Genomic DNA, 13496 nt, shown 5'->3' on the forward strand with positions numbered 1-13496 from the left:
GGAAGTTTCGAAACACTCTCTAGTTAAGAAAACCTAAACCCAAAAAAACTTAGTTTTTAGCAGGACAACTTAACTTGCAAAAGAAATCTGATTTTCAAGCCAGATCTTATTTCTCAGCCCTTCTTATTTTAGAACTGCATTGAAACAGAAGAGTAATCCCTTCTGAGAGTCAATACAGCTTCCATTTGGTATTTTCCCATGACTTGAGATAATTCCATCACTGCTATAGCTTTCAAGCAGGTGAAGGGAAGATACTTTCCTCTGTTCCTAAAGGTAGTTGGGTATAATGGGAATGAGGGAGAGCAAAAGACTGGATATTCTTTAATTTTATAAAACTGATAAAGGGAAGGGCCATGTGAAAATTCACAGGCAGGTCACAGACACAGTGGTCATGATAAAATACCTTACCTTGTACTCTGGATTTGTGTGGAATACATTGAGGTTAAACATAAAACATAAGCAACTTCTCTCTGGTCAATTGCTCAGTAAATCTACTGAACTACACCTCATAGCTACTACATCCTGTGACCAGGGGCATAGCTCTGATTGTTTATAAGCATTTCTGTATGTGTTCCAAAGGTGCTTGAACTCAAAATTTTTCCTGGGCCTGATTTAGCACTCTTTTACTCTCACCCTGAAGAGGAAGAAAACTCTGTCCATCTATATGATTTCTACTATATCTCATATTTCCAGTCTTTCAATTTATAGATTAAAAATAGATTGTTTTGAAAGGAGATGAAGAAAGAAATTGTGCAACTCAACAGGATAACTTTTAAAACATGGGTCTCAGCCTTGACTTCATCTTGTGGGTGAAGAAGAGAGGAGGGAGTATTGATATGTGTTTTTAGAGAACACACAAGGAACAAGAAGAGAGGTTCCCAAACTTTTTTGGATTGATATCAACCTTCAGAATTTCTTGCAGACCACCAGGCATCATTATTATCAAACTTTTAATTGAAAACACTATTAGAAACATGGTTTAATACAGCTCTGCGGATTAGCTGTGAAACCTTTACCACGGCCTCCTGGACCACCAGTGTTCTGCAGACCACGGTTTGGGAACTGCTGAACAGACTACACACATCGTACACCCAACAAAACACTTGGGTCTAAAAGCAAAGTCAGTCTTTCTACTGTGCAATCTACTCAAAATAATACACAAGTCAGTTTAACCTTCTTGGTACTTGAAGAACAAAGCATCCTTTTATTTTTCTCTTACCTTAAGTTTATTATTTGTTGCTTTGGAGAAACAAGTTAATGGTGCCAAAAAAACAGTTTATGACAATTTCTAGTACTCTCTTTGTGGTGTCTGGCAGTGCTGTAGACTTTCAGGAAGCTACCTATGATAATAAGAAATATAAAACATACCTCCCCTCCCCCCCCCCCCGCCCCCGCAGTGCACTGGCCATTCCAGAATAGTTATCCGTGAATCCTAAAATAAAAAAATTAAAAATAGCTTCTAAGATTTTGGGGTTTTTAACTTCTCTGGCAAACTTGTTCATTTTTTTCCTTCCCGAATCCATTAATGATGTTAAAACTCTGTGGGTGGTCATTAAAGCATTTCAGCAACTTTCTGCAAATTCTTTAAAGTTATTCTTTGGCTGCAATATTACAGGACTGTTTGTTTATGACTAGATAAACATGCAGAAGAAGACGATGATAGTGCTGAGAAGAAATCTTATAGGGAAACATTATAAATAAGAGCAGCAGAACACTAAGAACCATGATCCAGCCCTACATCAAGTCAGTAACAGAGTGTAGTCTTGCATGAGAGAAGGAATGGGCTGTAGCATCCTTTTCTTTTGTTCTGCTTCTGTATCTCCTAGCTTATGTACATCCCACAGGAAACTCATCCAACCAGTGTTTACTAATGAAAGGGGTTTATTTGCTTCTCTTCATATACTCAGTATTAACAGCTGTAACTTGGAATTGGGAATTAGGAACCTTGGCAAGTAGTGGCGTCATAGAAAATGAAGTCCTTTTTTCTAATAAATTTTTGTTCTAAATAAGCCTGTGCTTCCATGACAGTACTTCACTTGTTTTTAAGAGAAAATAATGCTACCACAGCACTTCCATACCCCTGTATGTTCAATAACCAAGGTAGAGCAGAAGTCTGAGTTAGAGTGATGGTGGAAAAGGGTCATTGCAGCAAAAATAATACACAAAAGAAGTCAGGAAAGGAAAGAGATAGCATCTTCTTTGCCTTGAAAAAATCCAAAATCTACTCAGCTTTTGTCTGTGTAGGCCACTCTTGCAATACCTTACACTGAACATTACTAATGGGTGCTACTAGAGCATTTATAAAGGTGGATTAATAGTCTTTCCCACTTGTGTCCTAGCCATCTCACACTTTTTGTAAGGGTCTGGTACTTCTTACATTGTCTGAACACCTTTCTTTTTCCATGCAGTGCCAATGGTTAGAGGTAACTGTTGCTTTCCAGTGAGCATTGTCACCAGTGACTTGCTTAATATTCACCTGATATAAATAAAGTTCAGCCTGTAAACCTGACTAAACAGTGTAAAATCAAATCATATTGCCTCTCCTCACCACTGTTCAGACACAGCGACAAATTCCTCTGTGGTGATGGGACCGCCATATGGCTGGTGCTTACCTGGGGTAATATGCCCGACTTGAGCCAAGCATCTAAATATGTATGTAATTCTGTAAGAATGAGAATTACCCACTAGAATCAATGCCCTCCTCACGTTCCTACCTGACACCATTGCTGTAGATAATGTGTGTGGTTTCTTTAGTAAGTGCTGCCTTTCTGTCAACCCATCAGCTTTTGGCTTCTCTCCACAGGAAGCAGAGAAGCTGCGTTCACCTATGCCATTACTGCTGCCGGGGTTGCACACGCTGTCACAGCCGCCTGCAGCCAGGGCAACCTCAGCAACTGTGGCTGTGACCGAGAGAAACAGGGCTACTACAACCAGGAGGAGGGCTGGAAGTGGGGAGGCTGCTCTGCGGATATCAGATACGGCATTGAGTTCTCCCGGAGGTTTGTTGATGCCCGAGAAATCAAAAAGAATGCACGGAGGCTGATGAACTTGCACAACAATGAGGCTGGAAGAAAGGTATTCCAGAAAGGATGAGGGATGGGGAAATGTGTGCTGGAGGATGGGAGGAGGGTGGCTTGGTGGCAGGACGCGTTCTCTGAGAATGTAGCCCTCTCTGCTGCTATCCCACACCCGCATCAAGTGACCTGATGGCATCTTATGTTTATATATTGTTGCTGTTTCTTTTTATTTAGAGCTGGCCATGTATTATAGATGGTCCTCTAAATGTCTGCTTCCTAAGCCTTCTTTCCAGTCCCACTGGTAACAGAGAGGACTTTGCTGGAGCTGTTTGGCACAACGATAAATCTTTGCTTTTCATCTCCTTTGCAAAAATCTAGAATGAGATGCTGGGGCTTGTGATGGGACAGGACACAACTGTCAGTTTCTCATTGGTTGGCTACAAACAGCTGCCTAAGTGTGACTTTGGAAGAAGAAATAGTTTCATGTCTACTATCCTGACTGAGTTACTTACAATGGAAACAATAAACATCACAATGCTATGCTGATTTAAATCCACTAAATAACAATCCTCATAGCTTTCAAAGCTTGCCCATTAAGAAGTATAAAAAAATCTTTCTGCATAATATATACCTACTTCAGGACAGATTTTACTATACCCTTGAAAGTGTTCCCCCCAGGTAAAAAAAATGCTGCTTCTACTCTCCAGTGTTATACTAGACTCCAATATACCAGTCCTCCACCTCTGGTCCCCAAACCTAGATTGAATTTTTCTCTAAAGCTGTGTGCTTTCTGTCCTACACTGAGCACTAGCCACTGATGTGAGTAGAGCAGTACAATTATCTCACTGTCCATATTTTGAAGACTCTTATTAACACCCAGTCCACACAAAAGGAACCTCCTGGGGACTGCAATTGGTTGTGTGCTGAAACTGAAGGTGGTATATGGGCAGTTATCCATTAGGATGAAAGTAGTTTCTAAATTCAACATGGTGAAAGAGACCACTTACAGGGCCTAATCAAGTGCAGAGATGGTATCGATACTTGATGCTCAAGATATCAAGATGATATCTCAAGATGTGAGGGAGACAGCTGACTGAAGACCAAGACAGAAAAGCATCCTTAAGAGGGGCACCTATTTTTTTTCCCCTAAAACTTACCCTGTTTAGGGGGTAAGAACATTTCATACAATACTGCTGTATTGTAGCTTGGAAGACCAGCTCCAGGTCTCATCACTTTTCTTAGGCTGGATGTTTCACCTTGACATCCTGTATTGTGTTTGGATGCAAAATAAGATGGAAGTCACATCTTAGACTTGCAATGGAGCATTTATTATTGCTAGATGCATTACAATCTCTGCTTAAACTGGCATCTCACTGTGATGGACACTGTGCTGCCCCCCTTCCCAAGATGCTGATGCATGTCTTATGTTGAACATGTTACAATCTGGATATGAAAGAGGGAGGAAAGAGCAAAAGTGGATGCATAGATGGAGAGTAGTGAAGTACCTTGCCCAAGGACTGAAGGTGGCTCAGTATCTGAGCCAGGCACTTATTCCAGGTCTCCCAGGTCTAAATATAGTCCAGTAACCACTAGACCACATTGCGGATTCTTATTAAGCAAATTATGTTTTTACTCTTCATCAGAATTTCATAAACAGGGAGACATAAGCAAACCAAAACAGTGTGTGCTTTTACACATATTTCTGGTAGCAGCATTCATGTAAACGCGTTTGTTTTAGAAGTTCTAAAAACGTTTTTAATTTTTTTGCAAATGTTCTCGTAAAACTGAAATAACACTCAATTTCAGGTTTTTGAGACAGGAATGAAAAGGCTCCAACTACACTTTTTTATAGATAGTATTTTGGAGTTTACCCACTTTTTTTTGTTGTTGGCAATTTTCAGCAGTTTATATTTTCTTTGTAATCATTAATGCACCATATCACTTTCCAAAGCTAAAGATGACTGAAAGGATTTGGTGCAGCTTATTGTTTTTATTTTTAAGTACAACCCATCAAATCCTGAGGAATGTGCTTGTATAAAAGATATTTTGGGGGTCGTGTTAAGAAATAGTGTTAGTGTTATGACATACATTGCCATGAAATGAATGCATTTAGTGATTTTGGTTCATCTGAGATCATCTGCTATTTGTATGAAATAAACATTCTGAATTTGAGACTGCCTGAAACTGAAGGTGAGAACAAAACTCTGGAAGCAAGAATACATTTTCTTTGTTTTCTGGGTTGGATCTTTAAGAAACTAGACACAGGATTTGGTGCAATTTCAACGTGAAATCACAAAGATATAGGCAAACTTGAAATCTGACCTACATCGACCTGAAATTGGGCAGTTTTGGGAATCCTATGTGAACTTGGATTGTGAGGCTGTAACAAAATCCAAACCCAGGGAACGTTGCTTATGTGTGGATGTCATTCTAACATACTCCACATAGTACTTATTTATGCTCAAGTCAGAAATATTGCATTTATGTCTGGACACTAGCTGATCACAACCCTGGACCTCTATCTCCCTCCTTTCCCCTTCCCAAATGTCACAACACAGCTAGGAAAAGCTCATACCTCTCTTTTGGTACCATCCTTCTGATCTGCATGAGAACTGCCTTAAAATTTGCAATGATTTCAGAGTTCTGGTTCATGACTGCTATTAATAAGGACCAAAGAAAGAATAATTTTCCCTTGTTATGAATAGGAATAAAAGGTAAGACAGAGACCACAGGCAACTCAGATTATTTTTTAGTTCTTTGTTTCTTCAGATGTCTGCAAATAATCTTTTCATCCTTAGGGTGGGAATGTCCAGACAGTAAATAAATGCTTTGGTATCTTCCAACAGAGATTCTGCTAACCATTAAGATATTTCTTAGAGTTCAATCTTAGCAAAACTGGTAAAGTGAACAAAAAAAAGACCCAACAACTTGATTCTGTGAATGTTGGTCCATTTCCCAAGGTCTTATATTTTACAGCACTTTTGCTATTAACTACCCCTGCCCCCATCTATAATGGTAAGGCTCACAGTTCTTATTCAGTCCTGGCTTAATTCATACTGAGCTGCTTTTAAAGTAAAATAAGAACAATATTAAACTAATAAATCTGCTATCTTCATTTTAGTCTTCTCTTTAAATCCCAGAGCCTCCTAATACAGAAACACGATGAAAAAAGGATGCAAAGAGCTCCCAACTCCACCTACAGTTATTTTCAACTTGTTCTGAATTCAGTGGAAGGCCCCTGATGACCTCACTAGACCTTTACCAGGTGCCTAGAAGATCATTGCTAGGATCATTATGCAGGACTTTGACCAGCAATTTTGTCCCCAGAGCGCTTATTTGGATGTTCTCTTATACCACCACATGGAATTTTCCATGCCCCAAGGCAGGAATTTTGCCCATCCTCAGTCTCTCTGCACTTGTCCCAGACATGCCTGGGAGTCAGAGGCATTTATAACTACAGCAGTGACTATAATACTTTGCTCTCATAGAGATGTTCTTAAAAGCTAGTCTCCTGGTATTCCACTGTTGTTAAAAATACAGTCTGAGGAATTTCTCTTTGAGGGAAAACCAGCATACTGTATAAATAATTGCACAAACTTTGTAAACAGTTGTAAGGCCTCTAACTTGAGTTTGGGGCTGTGATGCTCAATACAACAGTCTGATAAACTACGTCCTTGATATTTAGGCCTTTCAGGGGATTTCTGGTGACTCTGGAAAGAAGGAAATCCCTAATTGCCCCATATTGCATCCCGTAATTTTCTGCATTGCATTTCTAAGGCTTGCTGCAGCTAGTGAAAAATTTGTCAAATTTCTAGTAAATGTGTAATGAACAACACCAGTGACAAAATATTAAACTTGCCATCGGTGCCATCTGGAAGAATTAAATGCTTAGTGATTCCTGGTGACGTGAGAAGGTACTGATGGAAGGTCTATATTTTGTGGCAAAACAGTGTCTTGCTGTGTAAAAAAGTGAAGTAGCTGACTTCATCATCAGTTTTTAAACAGCTGCTATCATTCAGCGTGGAAAACTTAAGTGAGGTAAATGAAAACAAGCCCCCAAAGGAAGACTAGTGTAAGCCTAATGCAAATGTTACCAAAAGAATGGCTTGTTACAAAACTGAGTGATTACAGAGAGATCTGTGGGCAAAACTTTGATAGAGTAATGAAAAAATTAAATACCAACAAAACCAAGTTAGCTTTGGTGCTGTTTTATGAGACAAATTTCTACTGTGTATTTTTAGAAACAAGCATCTTTATTCTGGGGTAAATGAACTTAGAAAGAGTAACATCTGGGAATGTGTGCCATTAATCTTAACTTTTTGTTGAAAGCTTCAAAACAATGATGGGCTCTCTTGGGGAATCTCAATTACAAAAATGGGGTTTTCTGTTTGTTTGTTTTTAAGGGGAAAGCCGAAAGAACAAGCTGACAAATTGGTAGCAGATCACAGCTTTTACCAAAAAGAAGAAAGGAAATGTTTCTAACAGTTTATCAATCAATTAGGCTGTTAGGATAGACAATGACTGCGGTTATGGGGAGAAAAAGCGGTCTGGTCTCTTTTCCCTTTCAGAAACACACCCATCATAATGACTGCCAGCAGCTCAGCCTGGTACCATCCCAATATTTATTCCTTCATAATGTCAATGGGTTTTTCTCATTGTTTTTTTTGAATGCCTGGAAGATGACAACACCTTATTTTACATTCAAAACAATAAGAGTATGGGGACAAAAAAGAAAAATACTTCAGACTCTCTTCAGAAGAGATTACTCAATTACTTGGGACAACATTTCCATCTAAGCCATGGCTTGTTCTCAGTTACTGGCGCCACAGGACTGTGGTAATGGGAAGAGTTTTTTTGCTGACATGCTTTGGCAGTAGAACAGCTAATGAGGTGATTTGATGGTCACCATTCATTACATATATACATACACACATGCGTATATATATGTAAAGTGTGTGTATGTACATAATTATGGCTATTTATGCATATTCATGTGCATAAAACACGTAAAAAATGTTAGCTCACTTCACCCCACATGAAATATTTAAATTAATAAGCTCACTTCTGCAAGATGTACAGTATAGCCTAATATGTTGCAAACCACAACACTGGACATAAAAATTAGAAACAATTCCCAGAAAACACCTGTATGAAATGCTGCAAAGTCACAGCAGAGGCTGAATCTCCATTTCAAAAGTGAAAGCCAACTAATTTTATGCTCTATAAGCCTAAAATATTCTTCAAAATGTGACTTTGTTTTCTAAGTAATTTCAGTCATTCAAAGAATGTGACTTTCCAGGTTTTACAGCCCTGAGTCCATCATTTGCTGAAAGTCTCTTTCTCTAAAAGAGACAAACTATTTCACTGCACATCCTTTGTGAGAACACTCATGAAAGAAAAGTTTTCTATAGTTGAGCTTGATGGCGTGTGTTCTGCTTTCCCACTTAAATTGGTTTGCAGACAGATACAAATTCAGTTTCAGAAAGTTTGGTGTTACAGCTTGGGTGGGTTGGATGGATAACTAATGCTTATCCATATGTCCTGAATATTCAAGCTTTGGCTCAAAATCTCATGAGGAGAGTTTGCCTGCTTCCTGTTGGGCTGAACTTACTGGCCTATTTTTTTCTTCCAGGAACACACCCTTAACATTGACTGCCAGAAGCTACATCTGGTACTATCCTACTTTTTTGAACATTTACTTTAAAATTATATAGAGAGGGAATAGTCAAATGTTTTAGGACTTGTTAAATGATTTTATTCTAGAAATGTGACTGCCTGTGCACACCATGTGAAATACGAAAGACAGATTATCATCTGTCTAGTAAAACATTACTGCACCTCCTCAAATGTGACATCTCTATGTTCCTTGAAAGAATAAAAACAGTAGTGAAATATGTTCATTCCTTTAAGATGATATTTAAAATTTTACCTTCAAGCTTTACAGAAAAGTCTGTAGAAGAGAGAGTGAAATACTGCAGTCACACTTGATTTAGAGATGATTTGAAGAGTTCTCAAAATTTTTGCTTTTTATAAGATTTTACTGTAAAAAGAAAAACTGGAAATATTTAACAAATTATAGCACTTTATTGCTCAAACTTAGCAGTCATCTTCTCTTTTTCTGGAAGACAGGAAAAAGGCATACTTGGTTAGGCTTTGTAGCCCGTCCTCATATCAGTAGGGACTTTCATCTGATGGGCAACAGGTCTTAGAATCCCAGGCTCTTTGGCTCCTGCTTAGCCAAGAAGAGAACTTGAGTAAAAAGAGCAGTGAACCTTCTTCAGGTTTTTTTTTTTAATGCATTCAGTAGGGATACTACAAGAGTGGGTGCCATATCTAGAGAGGCAGGTAAAGGGCAGGAGGAGGTGATGTGTCTTGACCTCTTGGCATCTCAGAGGCCCCTCAGCCCTGCTGAGTTCTGGCTACTGTAAGGGAAAAAGACTCACAGTGGATACAAATCTCTTGCAAAGCAGAGGCTCCCTGCTCCCATTAAACTAAACAATAAGAAAAGTAGAGATGTGACAGAAGTGGGAGCAAGGAATTCAGTTCCTCATCTCCTATCCCTGTAGTATACTGTTTGAATGATCATTGGAGCAACCTCACAGAGGAGCAGAAACAAAAGTGTGCAGCTGAAGCACCTGTATTCCTTTCCTGCTGGCACCATATCTTCTCTTCACATGGCTGGATGCACCCCAAGGAGACATGGTAGTTTTGGGCTCTGTGATCTGCTATTAATGAAGAATATTTCCAGGATATTCGTATTAGAGGAGTAGGATTATACTCTACTAATATTAGTTACAACCCTGGCTGTCTGTATTAAAAGAACAGACTCAGCCTTGTTTTCTAGATGAGTCCACAAGATCAGCATTTTTTCAGAAACAGTTCACCTCAGGCTGCCCTGAGACTAAGGTTAGGTAGTGCTCACAGATCACAGGCAAGCCATCAGCCTTCATGACTGCAGCTGCTTGAGTATCAAAGGGCTGGTGACATCTTATGACCAGGATACATCTCTTTTGGTACAAAAGAAAAGTTGATCACTTGCATATTTGACGGGGGAAAACTCTTAAAATCTTCTATTGCTTTTTGATACTGCAGTCAAAAAGTAATATGGATTTTGTTACATTCAACATCTGGTCCAAAAATGTGCATTTCCACTAAGGAAAACACAAACCAGAAAAGACAAGCCAAAACAAACACACACAAAATGTTACTATTGTTTTTACATATTTTATCCAGATACGATTTTTACTACGTACAGAAATTGTATCTGATCTAATGCAGTTGGATCTAAATATGGAACTCGGAAAAATTAATTTCTTTTTATGCTTATAATTTTGCTTTATTTCAGTCTTTGCAAGTCTTTTTTTTCTTATCTGTCAATGGACAACCCTCGTATTGCATTTTCAGTGTATGATTTATATAGGTATAAAAATATATGGGATAAGAAGCTTTAACATTCTATTTCACAATTCATTTAACAAAGTAGCAGGAGTTAGAAAATTTTACTTGGCAAGATGATACTGGGGTGGGAGTGGGTCTCTATGTGGAAAAGGGACTTCAGGAATGTTCCTACAATTAGTCTGAGGCAGCACAGTCCAACGATGGGAATTTGCTTTGGGAGGTAGATCTTGCTGTAAACCACTTAAGATTAGATACGAGGCACTGACATGTGACAAATGAAACTGTTGAGAGAGTGGGTTGTACGAGCTAATGATTTTCAATCTTTAATCAGGCACTTAGCTTTGCATAGTGCATTAGATTGGAGTAAATAACTACCTTCAGGGCTCAGGGTCAAAGCTTTGATGGGTATTTTGCTGAGGAAAACTGTGCTGGAGGGATATTTAGGAAGAAAAACATTACTTGCTCTTCATTCACAGCATTGAGCGAACAAGGTCAAATCCCGTCACCTTTGCCAGGTCCATTGGCACCTTGCTGGCAAATGGGAAGACACTTGTGACACTATGCAGACAGATGCCTCTGGGAAAGCCAGAGGGTGCTCGCTTGTCAGCGAAGAGGAACACTCCACAGCATCAGGGTGGAAAGAGAGAGAAAGAATAAAATCTTACTTAGAATCTGCTTAGTATGGGCCTCGTATTCTCTGACCTCCAAGTTTTTGGGCACAATTTTATACCCACAGCTGACTGTGGGCACACAAATTATAGCATTCAGGAATTTAACTACCTGATGATTGGGCCTGTGCTCAGTGTTGTAACCCCAAGCATTCCACATTCATGAGAAAAGCTTCCAAAAAAATAAAAAAAACTGTGAGGTTGGTTGCAGGATCATGAATTAATACTTTTTGAAACTTCTGCTTTTTTTTTTGAGCCTGTGTGGCTTGCATTTGCAAGTTCTGCCACCATCATAAACAGTTTGAACCTTTGCAAAAATTCAGCAGAAAATCAGATTTCCGTTCAGCAAAGTGACTCATGAAACTGGACATTCAGAAAGACAGCAATGACAGAAAGAAATCAAGACTTAGGATGAAGTTGCTGGAGATTGTACTAGAGGGTGTCAGGCAGTTCTTTATATCATAGAATCATAGAATAATTAGGGTTGGAAGGGACCTTAAAGATCATCTAGTTCCACCCCCCTGCCTTGGGCAGGGACATCCCACTAGATCAGGTTACCCAACCTGGCCTTAAACACCTCCAGGGATGAGGCATCCACAAGTTCCCTCATGGATTTTGCTGAAGTTCATGTGGCTGCAACTGCATATTGATGTGTTGCTGAGAGGGCAAAAAGGATAGCTTAAAAAAAAAAGTATTTCAGCAATATCAAGCAAAACTTATAGACAGTAGATTAATTTAATCCAGATTTGTGGAACAGGATTGGAATCTTGTTTGGGGGTCTGAAAAGTTATGTCCTCTTGCAAGGGCATGAGGTAGAGATAGAGAAATCCTGAAAAACCCTGGAGTATTTCATAAGGTTTTCTTCTACTCACTGCCACTAAAATCCTGCCACTGCAGCAGAGAGTGGCAAGTTTTCTGGCTTCTCTTTTCTCAATAGGGAACACAGCAAGGTGATAAAGCTGGCTGGAGAGCAGTGGTCTTTCCAGTGTCCATAAAAGGCTGCTCATCACAGCCTGCTGATTTTCTTGTTAGAGTAGTTACAGCCACACGAGGCTCTTCCTTAACACAGTAAACCTTCATGGAAATCACCTTTTCTGCCTCTGAAAGGCTAACTTGAGCTTGACCTGGGAAAAGCCTGCGGTTCCAAAAGGTCTAAGGTATTTTTGAATAGGATGCCTAGCTGCCTTGTACTTGCTACTGTATGTTGGCAAGGGAGATTCAAATCCAAATATTCCCTTTAATATTGAAACACCAGAAATTTGGGAGAAAACAAAACGTACAATTTAAGTGAAACTCAACTCAGGAGGGTGCCCTCTATTTGCAGGGATAACCAGATCTGTGCAGCTTTTATTTTAAGGCCAGTTTCTCAGGCAGTAAGCATTTTTTACTTCCCTTCTACTTCATTATGCTATTGTACTCAGATTTCGGCCCTTTTATCCTTTGCCCATTTCAGTCATGTTCTGGGATCTGCAATGAAACCACTACAGGAGATGGTCTGCAGCATCAGTAATGCTTTAAGACAAGCCTGGTAGCTCGTATTTCTTTGTTAGCATCCCATTGCGAAGGGAAAGATCAGTTTGCTTTGTTCTTTGGCCTTGATTTTCATAAGCTAATGATGACTGTGGGTGTAATTGTGGTCAGGCTTAAGTGGTAGCACTAGGGCAGAAAAACAGAGAGGCGCTTCCATAAGGACAGTTTCTCCTCTGCTGCACACATGGAGCAGGAGGGCGTCTACTTGCCGTCCGTCAGGCATACACCCGTGCCTAAGAAAGGAGGGATGTGCTGGCCATGGTGTGGCTTGGCTGCAGCAGAGGCAGGAGTTTGCAAGTGAAGAGCAAGCCCAAGAACCCACCAGTATTTGGGTCCCTTCTAGGGACCATCTGATTCTCCATTAACCTCCTCTAGATTAATGTCCTCTAGCAATAGCAATGTTAAATACTTTCACCTCTCTTTGGCTCACAGCTATGCAGCACCATTAAGTGGATTTTATTTCCTTTAACACTGCACAATCATAGCTCTTGTGCAAAAAGTGAATTTGTGGGTTAAGGTTTGCTTGATACTTGGGCTAGATATTGCAAAGAGTGATGCTTCTAAAGGGGAAGATATGCTTTGTGGGTTAAATAGTTAACAGGTATACTAGTACTGTCACTGCTGGTATGGGCAAATTTTTTAGTTATGCAGTGAATATGAATGCCTATTCAGCCACGCAGTACATGTTGTTTGTGATATTAAAGGTGGTGAAAATTTTTTTAACCTTCTTTGAACAACACTTAAGGCAATTAAGGTTAAATATTCTGAATCTTAAAATACTTCCAAAAATATCTTATTTTTCAGTTTTCAAAAGGACAATGGTTTGATTTTTTTGTTTTAAGTCACTGGATTCCCATGAATTACTTTGTTTCTAAAGACGTAT

General features: G+C 39.4%; 2 protein-coding genes across 5 annotated transcripts in view; one reads left to right on the top strand and one right to left on the bottom strand.

Annotated features, from left to right (window-relative positions):
* Positions 1-13496, bottom strand: part of ATXN10 (ataxin 10) — a 351563-nt gene that overhangs the window by 140060 nt on the left and 198007 nt on the right. The gene's annotated exons all lie outside the window — the stretch shown is intronic.
* WNT7B (Wnt family member 7B) overlaps positions 1-13496 on the top strand; it is a 98748-nt gene that overhangs the window by 84096 nt on the left and 1156 nt on the right. For all 4 annotated transcript variants that reach the window (XM_069863399.1, XM_069863390.1, XM_069863381.1 and 1 more), the window contains one exon: positions 2804-3075. In XM_069863399.1, the coding sequence (XP_069719500.1) occupies positions 2804-3075 (272 nt within the window). The remainder of the gene's footprint in view (positions 1-2803; positions 3076-13496) is intronic.

Source organism: Phaenicophaeus curvirostris, chromosome 1 (genome assembly GCF_032191515.1).
Source record: "Phaenicophaeus curvirostris isolate KB17595 chromosome 1, BPBGC_Pcur_1.0, whole genome shotgun sequence".
NCBI classification, from domain to species: Eukaryota; Metazoa; Chordata; class Aves; order Cuculiformes; family Cuculidae; genus Phaenicophaeus; species Phaenicophaeus curvirostris.